Source organism: Festucalex cinctus, chromosome 7 (genome assembly GCF_051991245.1).
Source record: "Festucalex cinctus isolate MCC-2025b chromosome 7, RoL_Fcin_1.0, whole genome shotgun sequence".
In the NCBI taxonomy this organism is placed as follows: domain Eukaryota; kingdom Metazoa; phylum Chordata; class Actinopteri; order Syngnathiformes; family Syngnathidae; genus Festucalex; species Festucalex cinctus.
In genome coordinates, this window is record NC_135417.1 from 2271045 (window position 1) to 2284875 (window position 13831).

General features: G+C 37.8%; 1 protein-coding gene across 3 annotated transcripts in view; it reads right to left on the reverse strand.

Annotated features, from left to right (window-relative positions):
• kcnn3 (potassium intermediate/small conductance calcium-activated channel, subfamily N, member 3) overlaps positions 1 to 13831 on the reverse strand; it is an 81067-nt gene that overhangs the window by 5248 nt on the left and 61988 nt on the right. For all 3 annotated transcript variants that reach the window (XM_077527097.1, XM_077527095.1, XM_077527096.1), the window contains exon 7: positions 9941 to 10051. In XM_077527097.1, coding sequence (XP_077383223.1) covers positions 9941 to 10051 — 111 coding nt within the window. The remainder of the gene's footprint in view (positions 1 to 9940; positions 10052 to 13831) is intronic.

Genomic DNA, 13831 nt, shown 5'->3' on the forward strand with positions numbered 1-13831 from the left:
CAGTGGTTTATTAAAAACCAATCATCTCACACTGGATGACAACAACTGAGGGAAAATATAGTCGAGGCTGATACAGTGCTAGTGCGGAATAATTCCACGTGGTTATTTCTTCCTATTAGCTGGCTGGGAAATGCAATTATTTTATACAATCAGGATGGGAGATTGCTACCACATAAACGCAAACAAACCTGCCATGACTCTGTAATTGGAAGAAAAGAGATCAGGCATTTTTGTGGTGTTAAACTAGCTATATTTTTTTTTAACAAGTTTTATTTTTTATTTTTTTGTAACTTTCTATATACTCTATACATTTCCACCTTTCCACCAATTAAAACACTGAAATAACTTGATTTTTAATTTTTTTTTAATTTTCACCAACAAAACATAACATCATAAAAAGCCTTGTAAATACAAGTACATATTTCAACGAAGTCAAGTATTTTCTTTACAATACGTTCCATGCACCACCACTAGTCTAAATACGGCATTCTGGTTAATATTGCATTTGTGGAATAAGAATTAAGCAGCAAAACCCACCCAGGGCGGCCATTTTGCCTCTCACTGTCGACTGAAAATGACATCAACGTGTCAAAGAGGTCAGCTTGCAAATATCACATGAGCAAAACTCAGGAAACAGGCCGTGATTGGCTGCATAACTCATATTCCACAAATGTAATATTAATCAGAATGTCATGTTTAGCCTTGTGAGGTCACATATAACATTATTGTCAAGAAAAGTTTCAGGTTGACTTCCCCTTTAAAAAGCTACGGAACGCACAAAATAGAATTTTGAATCGCTACTGCCACCTGTGGCCAAAAAGTGAAACTGCATTTTCCCTACACGTACACAACACGCACATGACGTCACATCCGCAGGCAGAGGGCGGAAATTTCGAACCCGAATCCAATCTTAAAACTATTGGCCAGAGGCTTGCAGGAGTTCCCATTATGAACAGCTACGGCGTTAATCTAGTAATTACAAATGTTTCAGTCATAAATGGTCAAATAAATATATTTTGGGGCAAATTGTTACAAAGTGCAGCTTAAATCAACAACCGCTGTTTTCCTAAAATGGAACCCAGGGGTAACAGATACAAAGAAAACAGCAGAGGCCCCAGAATTGAACCCTGTGGAACACCATCTATTCCGTTATACATGTAAAGTAAGATTGTACATATTTTCCCAACTATTTTCTTTATTTCTTTTTTTTTTTTTTTGGTTGACATAGTATGAAAAGATTACACCGACCTCCTGGGGCATGATCAAACCCGGATTTGTTTTAACTCTGCCATGTAATTACACCAAAATCAAAATGGCGGTGTATCAGGGAGAAGTGACGACGACAAGGCGGGAACGTACAAGGACATAAATTCAACGAGAGACTTCAAAGAGATGCTGAGCGCCGAACAAAGAGCAATTACAGCCCCCCGCCTGAGGAGCACAAAAGACCCCCGGCAGCTCGGCTAATCAGCACCCATCCAACTGCAGTCAAGCCCGACACGCACACACATGGACGTGCGCAATACTGCCCTCCTGCGTGTACTTTTCAATGACACGCAGGAAGTCAAGCTGGCAAAGCACAAAAGAGCCGGGTGGCCTTATCAAGAGTTCAAGTTTGAAAGCCTTTTCGCCCCCGCAAAATTGGTTTATTAGAGCTGTAATAGAAGATCCACCCTCCATTTTACTATGCTGTATTGTGTTATTGGATTTGACCCAGAATCCAGCACAGCAGGAAATTGCTAGCATTGTGTGTACATTTCATCACATTTTCTTCACTGCTTCCAGATTTTAAGCTACGTGACATATACAAAAAAAAAAACTCCTTCCTACCATCATCTTACACAAAAGTGGCAACCCTCCCCTGATTCCACCTTAAAGGGTATAACATCGCTCGGTTGACAATTTCATGTCGGAATACAGAACAGAGACCCTGGAAAAATGCTGACGTTTTACAGGTCGTGTAAAAGGGGCTGTTGAGAGGCACAATCAGAGCACGTTGTCAAGGGCAACTGTATCTTTGTAGCATGTTACCTACCTACATCAAGGATACTTGGTTTTAATCATTCAGCATACATTTATGGGCAAATCATCTTGATGAATTTGAATATTGAACTGAATTTCGACGATGGAGGAAGTGTTACAAAAGTATATTTGTATCTGTTTATGTTTTGCAGCAAATTAGTATTAGAATATAGCTAAGTTTAACTATTATTTATATTCCTGGTAAAAACCAATGGCAAAAAGAGCTTGTTTCAACATGGCCCTGGCTGATCTCTTATACGCTGCTGCCATCTGCTGGCCGTTTTTTGAATAACTGTCATTGCTTTAAGTGACCTCTTCATGTCAGAAGCTGTATCAAAGCCTTCTGTATACTCTAGCATTAAAAAAACCAAAACATTAAAAACGTATAATTACGTTTTTGGGAGTGCAGGACAAAGTATTAAAACACGTATTTATACGTTTTGGGGTTTGAATGAGTTCAGCACTTTATTAAGCTATAATTTGCATTTAGTATTATCCAACTATTGTCTTTATCACCTTTACTCGTATAAAGGTCACAGGTCATCTGGAGCCAATTGCATGAGCACATGGAGATTTCCTGTCCCCCAGTTTTTTAATCAAGGGAGGGTCCCTGAAGAACGTCCTCACGTATTAACATGTTCATCAGTCATTAATGTGCCTCATCCTGTTGTATCAGGTGAGTCATTCGAGCAAGTCAAATGAGGAGTGATGAGGTCTGGAAGAACATCCCACTATCATATTCAATCAAAAAAAAAAGCTCTCAGTGGCTCATTCTCTTTACAAGTGCAACAATCCTCATGATTAATATACAAAATGGAATATTAAGACGCGTTTGTCTCATGCTTTTCAGCCTGCGAATTCCAGACGGTTTTAATCAGCGTAATACTGTGGCCTGCAACTGCTTTCTTTTTTTCAATTCCCCGAAGAGACTAAAAAGCAGCTTAACTCTATTGATAAGGTTAAATTACTTAATGAAGATTGCAGCTATTGTGGATATAAAAAGTCTACACACCCTTGTTCAAAGACCACATTTTTGTCGGGGAAAAAAAAGTGACAACTGAATTTTTTGGGGAATCATCTTCACGAGAAATAAACAATAAAAATAAAAATAAAATAATTAAGAATAATAAAAAAATAATTACAAAAAATAACAAAAATAGACAAATAAATAAATAAAATAAACAACTGATATAGTAATTGTTCCGAATGAACCATTTCCATCCATCCATCCATCCATCCATCCAATCTTCTTAATATCAAGAAAAAACTAAAACTAAAAATAAAATAAAGAATAAAGTATAAATAATAGTAAAGAATAAAAATAAAGACAAAAAAAACTTCACAAACATTAAATTCTAAATTTAATTTTGCAGAGGAAGGAACTCGTTAAATAATTTTTTAGTGTTGTAAAGTGTTACACAAACATTGGCATCAGCAAGGATGAGATGAAAATCTTTCCATAATTCAATAATTGTAAATATAAATTAAAAATATTCTGAATTATCTCAAAGTACAATAAGTCGGGTCTTTCATAAATGTAAGAAACTACTTTTAAAGTCATGTGAACAGTCAATGTCAAGAAAAGAATAAAATACAAAAAAAATAAATCTATTTTCTTATAAATTTATAGGGAAAAGGGATATTACCATAATTTATTCATGGTTTTATGAATCGATATCAGGCTTGAAAAGGAAAATCAATTCGATATCGGTTATTAATTTTTTTTTTTAAACCCAGGCCTATGTCATATAGAAAAAAAGTTGTGCAAAGATTTACCTTAGAGTATGTTTTTTTTAAAAATATATCCCATAAAAGTGGCATTTGAACAGGGCCGTGTTTGTTTGTTTTTTTCTTTTTTTTTTTTTTTAAATGTTTTTTTCTTTTCAATATCCACTTTAAATGGACTCGGGAACGTAAACAGGAGCTCAGCAGCAATAGCGGCAGCATATGGTTTGTTGGCGGGGGAGCCATCTTGTGTTGGTGCCATCTGGGTCAAAGATGTGTTCCGTTGCATCTCGCGCACGGCACACCTTATGTCAGGTACACGGGAAACGTGTTACGACAAGCGGCGTTGACCGGTTGCCATATTGGGAAGAATTTATCAATCGCTCACCACTACCACGATGGCTGCCTGCCCCTTGACGTGCGTGTGCGTGCGCGCATGTGTGGAATTGGTGATTAGGTGGAGAGGACAAAAACATAAACAAAGAGAGCGGTCACCGTGGAAACCTTGCTCCTCCATGTGCTGACTGGACACGTGGAGATTTTCAGGTCTGACCTTTCCAGGCACAGTGACAGCGAAGAGGTAAATCTTGATGTTCACTTATTTAAAAAAATGAAAAATAAATTGCGCGATGGCTTCAGGTAATGTTAATAGGGGGAGTGGGAGGTCACAGAATGCTTTGTCCGAATGTTTCTGGATCGTACAGTGATGTTGACTTATAAATCGGCTAGCGAAATTCGGCCTTGCGCAAATCATTTCTGCAAATTGAAAAAACTATGACGGTTGTTATATTCTGAAAGCAAAGACTTACTCTGTTACAGTATGTCATTATTTAAAATAAAACATTTATTATCTTATTTCTTCTTCTGTTCTTACTTTTTTTGTTTGAGGCCTGTGCAATTAATCAGAATTTAATTACAATTTCAATTATTACAACCCATAATTACTAAATCAGCATAATTGTAAAAAAAGATTATTAATACAAATTTTTGAGTTGTTTAAATGTATACATTTGCACCTTTTAAATTTTAAAATAAACTGTTTTTTTACTAAATTTTGTTTCATCCAACGGGAATTTGCAAAATTTTAGTGTTTCAAATAATTTTATTTGTCTTAATATTTTTTTACGTTTCATTAAAGATTTTCTTATTTTGTACCAAACAATAAATGATCGTCCTAATCGTGATTTCAGTTATAACCAAAATAATCATAATTAATATTTTCTTAAAGAGATACTTGACTCATTGAACAATTTTCAGCAGTGAAAAGTTATTATTTTGTCCAGAATGAATTTGATAACTTCATGATTTTTCATATACAATTAATACCTTTAAAAAATAATTTTTCAACTTGTTGTCAACTGATGTTGACATCACCTGTGCTGAGGAAGTCGGTAACGGCCAATCATGGCTCACCTGTTCTCTGGGTTTGGTCAGTAAACTGAACCATGATTGGTCGTTACCGACTTCCTCAGCACAGGTGATGTCATCATCAGTGGACAGCAAGTAGAAAAAAAATACTTTTTAAATGTATTAATTGTACATGAAAAATAAAGAACTTATCAAATTCATTCTGGACAAAAGATTAACTTTTTACTTCTGAAAATTGTTCAATGAGTCAAATATCCCTTTAAGAAAATATTAATCATGATTATTTTGGTAACTGAAATCACGATTAGGATGATAATTTTTTTTGGTACAAAATAAGAAAATCTTTAACTAAACGTAAACAAAGTATTCCTTTAATAATCAGGCAGCGATACTTTATTTTTGGTTAACTCTTGGGGGGAAAAAAAGGAAAAAATTGGGTTGTTTAAAGCTTTTCGCTATTGTGTGCATCCAACAATATTGCAGCTCTGCTTACCTTTTGGCATTGACACAATAGTGACTACATTTAGTTCACTTATCATGTGGAAAGAAAAAAATGGCCGCTCTTAACTTAGATTGCTGGTTGGCCAGCTTGTTTACCGACATAATCTGACGTCTTTAAAAAAAAAAAAAAAAAAAAACTTGCTTGCCTAATTTCACACTTGATTGGTGGGTGGCCACTCCCGAGACATCATTTGTGCATACAGGCAATTACAAAGTCAGCTTTCCATAACGTCTATTTAAATTCTCATCACCTCCGGGGCTCGAGGTGTTGGGCCTTGGCGGGCCAGCTTGGCTCAGTCGAGCGCTCTTGTTTTCTTTTGGAGCAGAAGCGAGCTGCCACCTCTGGGGAATGGGCCGTTCCCATTTGGCTAATGGCGCAAACAGTTCCGCGATATTGCAGCATATTCTCTTTGGCGAGCGGACTCGCTCTCAAAGTAATGAATTAGCCGACGCTGCAGACTGGCGGCCAAATTCCGAGTGCAAATTTTGCCCAACAAGATGTCATAAAAAAAAAAGAAGAAGAACATTATGACTTCAGAAAGTGGTGCCATTTTTTATTTTTTTTTTAAGCAGACAATTGCGTCTCGCTCAAGTGATGATGGTGCTTTTAATTGAGATTGAGGAAGAAAGTGCAAGAAATTTCCCGCCATCAACAGCGACTGTTCAGTTAGCAGAACGACTTGTAGCGTAGCGCCAAGCAGCCGTTTAGCGCAAACCTTTGATGCTCGTCCTGACATCGCACATGAGCAATTAAAACCTCACGCGCCATCCACTCAGGGGTTATGTTAACTATTAACAATTAAGATCTTGAATCCTATTACGGGGAGAGGAACGCGCCGCTGAACTGAAATTAACCCTGCGCGTTGTGTTAGCTCGTTGCTGATTAAGTCTCAGCGAGCATCGACGCTTATTGTGATGTCACGATGACTTGCAGTTGGTCAACTGGCACAAATATGACGCGTGATTATAGCTTGCCAGCAACAAGATTTGCAATATGAAAAAAAAAAAAAGAAAAAAAAAAAGACGTTTAGGTTGTGCTTCTTAACTCATTCACGCTCAGCCATTTTCACAAAAGCAACCCCTTCACACCAGGCTGTTTTGATTTTGCAAGGCCCACAGAATATTGTGCTCCATTGTTATAAAAACATGGAACCTACCAAAGGAAAGATTAAAGTCACTTCTTTCATTAGGAAAAAAAATTTACATTTCTATCTGTTTCCGTTTTGCAGCAATTAGCATTAGAATAAAACTATTCACAAATCTGTTTCGCATGTTGAGCAATTGAGCTTTTTTTTCAACATGGCCCTGGTTGATATTCTTTACTCTGCTGCCACCTGCTGGCCGTTGGTGTAATAGCTACCATTTCTTCAACCATTTTTGCAGTTGCGAGGCTGCATCAAACCCTTCTGTATGCCCTACCATAAATATATATATATATATATATATATATATATATATATATATATAAAAATAAAAAAAATAAAAAAAATATATATATATAAAAGTTAAATTGAACTCTGTAGGTGTTGAATTAACACTGTCAATTAGGGCTGCTGGATTATGGAAAAAAATCATTATTTTGGCAATAATTGAAAACACGATTATTCAAACGATTATGTTTAAGCAATTAAAAATATTACGACCAATTAAAAAAAAATAGAAACACTATAATGTAAGTTCATTGTGGACCAGACAGAATTTATAATAATATATATTTATAATAATAATATTTATTTATTTATTTATTTTAGCAAAAACTTGAAGTTGGAGTGCAGCTTGTGCACTGTGAAGTAGGAAGATCATTTATTTTTAGATAAAAAAAAATCAAACAAACAAACAAACAAGAAAATGTTTATACATTTAAAAATATTAAGACCAATTAAAAAAAATAGAAACACTAGAAATGTGTAAGTTCCTTTTGGACCCAACTGAATTTATAATGTATTTATTTATTTAAATTATAAAACTTGAAGTTGGAGTGCAGCATATGTGCATTGATGATCATTTATTTTTTGGCACAAAATAAAATAAAAAAATGTTTAAATGTAAAAAAAATAAATACAAAATATTAAGACAAATTAAATTCATTGAAACACTAAAATTATGCAAGTTACTTTCGGATGAAACAAAATGTATTAAATTAGTTATTTTAAAATTTAAAAAAGGTGCAAATGTATAAATTTAAACAAGTAAAAAATTGCGGTTATGCAGATTTTCTAATTGTAATTGTAGTTAAATTTCGCCCTACTGTGCGATTTTGCTGTGTAGTAATTCCCTTTCCAGCACTGTTCAAGATTGTTCAAGATTGACTGTTCAGATCTTATCGTGTCCACAGACCGTCCTCACCAGGATTTATGCATTAAAACAAAGCTGCGCAAGCTCACCAAGTTTTCAACAATACCCACACCAACGTGGTCCAATAGCCACCGTCTCCACTAATTGCCAATCCATTCTTGTCCATCCATTAAAAGGCGACATCAGTGTATGTCCGACGTCGGCAAGATGGACAGGATGTCAGGGGGAGTCTATTGTTGCATTATTCATCATTACAGCCTTGAGTGATTGTATTCTCGTGTTGCGCCTATAGGCCCGGCGCATGTAAATCAATGCGCGCGCAACAGCTTCAATCATTAGCCGCTCACTAATCGAGGGCAGGGGACAATTACCGCCGCGTCAACCCGGGACCCTTTGAAGGAAATGTCATCCGAGCAACCCGCACCACTCGATACAACACTCCCGCAGTGTGTTAATTGAGATCACATCACTTTTGAAATTGTATGACATTTCTACTGGGGAAACAAATGAATATCAATATGCAAACAAAATACTTCATAAGGCGGTCATTCCAGCCAAGCCAGAGAAGCACGTCCCGAGGGGGATGCATGAGCACTTGCAGGGGAGAGAAGTGGGAAAGGCTCAGCAAATTCACAATGATATATAAATATATATTTCTTAAAAAGCCCACACATGTCCATAATGCTACGATTGGATTACAAATGGCTCTGGGCGGATTTTTTTTTTTTTTCTTGTCTGTTCACTGTTTAATCTCCAGCAGCAGATGACAGCTGAGAGCTCATTCAAAGAAAAAAAAGGCATTTATTCAAGAAATATGAAAAAGTCCACAAATACTACACAAATACTCCCTTGTGAGCACCATCAAAATTGTCAAACACGTTAAAGATGCCCAGAGGACCGCCCGACAAACGTGTCACAAAGTCATTGATCATCCCCATAATGTACTCTACATATTTGATACCGGGCGCTATTTTTAAAACGTGGGTCTCTCAATTGTATGAAAAATTGAAAAGGGCCAGAAGAGTGAAGAAAGGGAGGTCAAATAGTGAAAAAAAAGCAAAGAACAGAAGATGACAGATTGAAAAGGAGAGACAGGAATTTACAGTAAAAAAGAAAAATGTCACACTTGTGGAAGCGGGAATTGGCGGGAAAAGCTCAGTGATGGAAAGACAGTAAGACATTTAGTGAGCCAAATTCGTGAAATAACACGGCGCTGTCACGGCCGCGCCGGGAGCGATGCGGTCGTTGTGGTGGGTGAAGGAGGTGTAGCAAAAGGACAAGCTGTCAATCCTCAACTGACGTGGAAAACACCCAACGAGATTGCTAACCGAGAAATCTCCCTCGAATACACCCCTCGTTTTCCCGGAAAAGTGTTGTTACCAGGGTTGGAACAAGTCCTTGAGTAATTGAAGTACCTTTATTTAAAAAAAAAGTGCTTGAGGACTTTTTTTTTGTGCCCCAGTTTATGTGGTGTACATGGTCGAGAAGACAGTCAAGCTAACATAAACATAACATAAATGATGAATGAAAAAGCTTTTATAATAAACTAAAAATCATACAAAAAAGAAAAAAACATAATAAATGAAAAAAATAGTAAAAGTAAATCTAAAAAAATTAACAAAGAATATATATAATTAACGGGATTTCTTTTAATTAACGCGGATTTCCATTATCGTGGGTAATTTTCGGAACGTAGCACCAGCGATAAATGAGAGAACACAATTATTAATCTTGCTAGCAAATTTAACACTACATATCCCCCCTTTTACAATTACAGTAAATTCTATATTTCGGAATTACTTTCAAATGCCAGTAACTAGTAACACATTTTGGAAGTAACCATCATTGCTGCTACTAGTTGTGCCGTCCATATTACTGAGTCATACTTGCACAGCTACGTGAAGGTCAGTACCTTTTCAAAAACACAACGAACTAAATGTTCCCGCCTTCACACACACACACACACACACACACATACGTCGCATTGAGCGAAACAAGCACAATGACAGCACACAAGGCCTTCACGCACCCTCTTGGTGAGCTGCGTGTCCATCATGAAGTTGTGTACGTGCTTTTCGGCCTTGGTTAGCTCCAGCTTCCTGGCTACCACGGCAACCACCAAAGCCGTGCAACCGGCACCCTGCAAGAGAGGGTGGGAGATTTTGGGAGGGGGTATAGATGGAAACAGAACAGAGTCAGTTGCTCAGTAGGAGGAATCGGCTAATTTGACTTTGAGAATTAAACCCCGAGTGAGTGACAGGGGAGCACAAACATGAGCATGACGGCGCCAAACAGAAGCGATAGGGGAGAGAGAGGAAAAAGGATTAGGTTGGAGAGTTCCGTTCCATATCCGCAGTTCTTCATGTCGACAAGCAAGCCAAGTCTATTTTAACTTCCAATCCATCTGCTGTAAGATCCTCTCCTTCCATACTTCTCAAATACGTGACTGAGACGTAACGCCGGAAAAAGCATCCGAGATTGACACTCCATAATGTCATTTAATGGGACGCCGCCGATCTTAATTACATGGTGTCAGTCGACAGGAGGCTCGGGTGGCGGGGAAACGGGCGCTGGCGGCTTTGCCGAGCGGCGGCGCTTGAGCGCTGAAGAGGAACACCGGGAGGACGACAGACTTAGTTAACTTTCAGATTAGATGCTGTTTTCAATGGGGATGCTGAGTGCTGGGAAGAGGAGGAAGGTAGGGGGGAGGTTGCATGGAGCAAAAGGAGGAGGGATGGAGTGAGGGAGGCAAAGATAAACCGAGCGTAGCGCTGCGAGTGCATACAAATGGCAAAGGCAGGATGAATCCTGGAGGAAGCGGACGACGGCGGCGAAGGAGGCCAATGTTAATGAGGTCACATATCTCCTGATAAGCAACAAATTAAGATTAAGCGCCTTTAATGAAAATGTATGGCCGCCTCCTCCGTCCTCGCAGCGGGAGAAGAAGGGGGAAAGGCATCCAATAAGCACAAGTTTGTTCCCCAAAATAACTTTGGTCGGGTTGAGTCAAATGCAGCACACAAGCAGGCATGAGTGCACGTCTATACACTCATCCACAAGCAACAGATGAATACAATATGATGTAAGATGATGGAAACCCACAAAGCGTTCATAAAGGTTGAAACTTCTCAATCTTTATCCACCAAGTGCTTCCTAAAAAAATATTCTAAACCAATACTATAAAACAGATAGATATGGAGTTTTTGAGGCCGATGTTTGACAAAATAAAATTCCGATAACTGATTAACCGGCCGATGAATTAAAAAGACTACTTTTTTGGTTACACGTACAACAATAAAGATTTTGAATTACAGGTATAACATTTGACTGGTTTACACTACTTCCGTCTTTTCGTATTTGATTAACTTTACAACAGCGATAAAAACAGATTAATCAAGAGATTAATCAGGTGGCTGATTTAATTGGCTAGTTCTTTAAAAATTGGCAGTAATCAGACAATTTTTTTTGTGTGATTTTTTTGACAAGGGGTTATTTACAAAAAAAAAAAAAAACAGGGTCTGACTAAGATGTTTGTTTATTATTATTGTTATGCCCTGTAACATTATGTGTAGTTTGAACATTAAAAATGTACTTATAGGAAAAAAAACCCCATTGCAAATGCAGTCAAACTTAAATACAAATTGCACCTAAATAAATGGTTAAAATACTAAAAGATTAAATGCAAAAAAGAAAGAGACCATTCCAGCCTCCCCCCAAAAAACATAAAATATTTTTTGTTTGTATCATAAATATCACTATAATATTCTATACTATATATTAAAAACATACATTCTTGACACAATTAAATAATGTAAATAATAACACAGTTGCTGCCACATTTTCTCATTCAATTCAATGACTAATTCAATCAATGACAATGCTGCTCCTTCTTGTATGCACACCTTGACCACCAGGGGGCGTATAAAAAATAGGCATGTAAATGGTCAATCATTCTTCACAAAGGATAAATAATACATGCCTTTGAGTATTGTGTTATCTGTCTTCACATGTTGCTCCAATGTTTGTGCTCAAATATAATTTTTAAAGGGTTATGAAACAACAACGCTGATGCTACTCATTTTGCATTATCTGTTAGCATTAAGCTAAATGGACTTTCCAAAGGCAAAGCTATGTGGTTATTTTAAATACACAACGTGATACTTCTCGTTTTGTGTAAAGGGAGTCCTTCCATTAGCAAAATGGGATGTTTATAGCCGAGTCTGTCTTCTCTGAGCACACTAACTGACATCACTCACAAGGCCACGACCCTTAAATGCACACAAACAACACTACAGCTGTTAAAGTGATTTTTTTGCTAGTCCCGACAAACAGTAATTACACTTTATAAAGCATTTTATTCCTTTACATTTGTGTTATGTTTCATATGGCACACTTTAAAAAAAAAAGCACTGCTGTAGAGGAAAAAAAGCTCTGATGAATTGCTGCAGCACAATATGTACAGCTCAGCGTGAAGCTCTGCGTGCGCAATTGTGCCCTGTGGTCCGAATCAGCACGGTGCTGATTGCTCTATGCAGACATTGCGCGTACACGCGTGTGCGCGTGCGTGCGTGCGTGCGTGGGAGTGTTTTGTGCGTACGCCCACGCGTGTTGGATTCCGGCGGGGTTCCCTGTGCAATCTCTGCAGACGGACTGACGCGAGGCGAGCCGCTGTGATTTGTTTCATACGGCCGAGTGTTTCCCCTCGCTTGCTCTGCCACGGCACAGCCGTCCGCCTCGCTGTCAGAAAACGGGGAATTACCATCTGTGCCGCTGCGCGACAATTACAAGCCGCAAGGAGACAATTGGATCATTTTAGCTTCAAGAAAAAGCTTCTGAAAAGACACAAAAAACTGCATAGAGATGTAATAATTAGACTTCTGTCCATTCCTAGCTACCTACCAACCTACTTGACTCACTAACTTATTCTGCCTACCTATCTTCTTCTAATGTCTATGTACATAATTAACTAACCAACCAATTCAACTACCAATCTGACGGTCCAAACCACTGACCTACAGTACCTACCTACTTCTGACTTTACCATCTAAACAGTCTATTACCAGTCTACCTACTGTACCTACCCACCTAAGTTATTTAGTTGACCAAACTTTTTAGTGTATACTATTTACCCATCCAATATAACCAACATTAATAGCCATTAATACTACCAACTGACTGACAACCTCCCTACCGACCTAATAAATGACATAGTAATGAATTGCTTGTACCTAACTGACTACCCAACTAGTTAACAACCCAATTACTACCAAAACTACCAACCTACCCACCTAACTCTGTCTACTAGCCAACTTAATAAAAAATACATAAATTCTACCTACCTACCTGCCTATCTACATTCTATTTCTGATTTTACCAACAGTCTACTACCAATCTATCTACCTACCCACCCACCTAAGTTATTTTGTCTACCAACCTTCTACTAAATAACTTAAATAACCGCTACATATAACCAACATGTCTGTTACACTACCAACTGACCCACCTAACTAGCATTCTACTACTAACTTTCCCGACTGAATAGTCACCTACCAACCTACCAACTACCAACCTATCTACCTCCCGACCTACACCAACTCTTTAGTCTACTACCAGTCTACCTATGTTCCTACCTACCTGTCTAAGGCATTTACTCTACCATCCTTCTGTTAATCAACTTATAGTGTATAAAACCTACCCATCCATTACAATCAATGAGCCACTTACACTACTGAAAGGCCGACCGACCAACAGCAAGATCTATCTACCCATCTACTGAATAAATGAAGTAACCAATTAGCTAAATGACTACCCAACTAGCTAACAACCAATTCCCCTACCAAACTAACCACCTAACTATTCCTGTACTAGACAATTTAATCAAAATTGCTACCTACCTACTAATTTGCACCGCCTACCAACA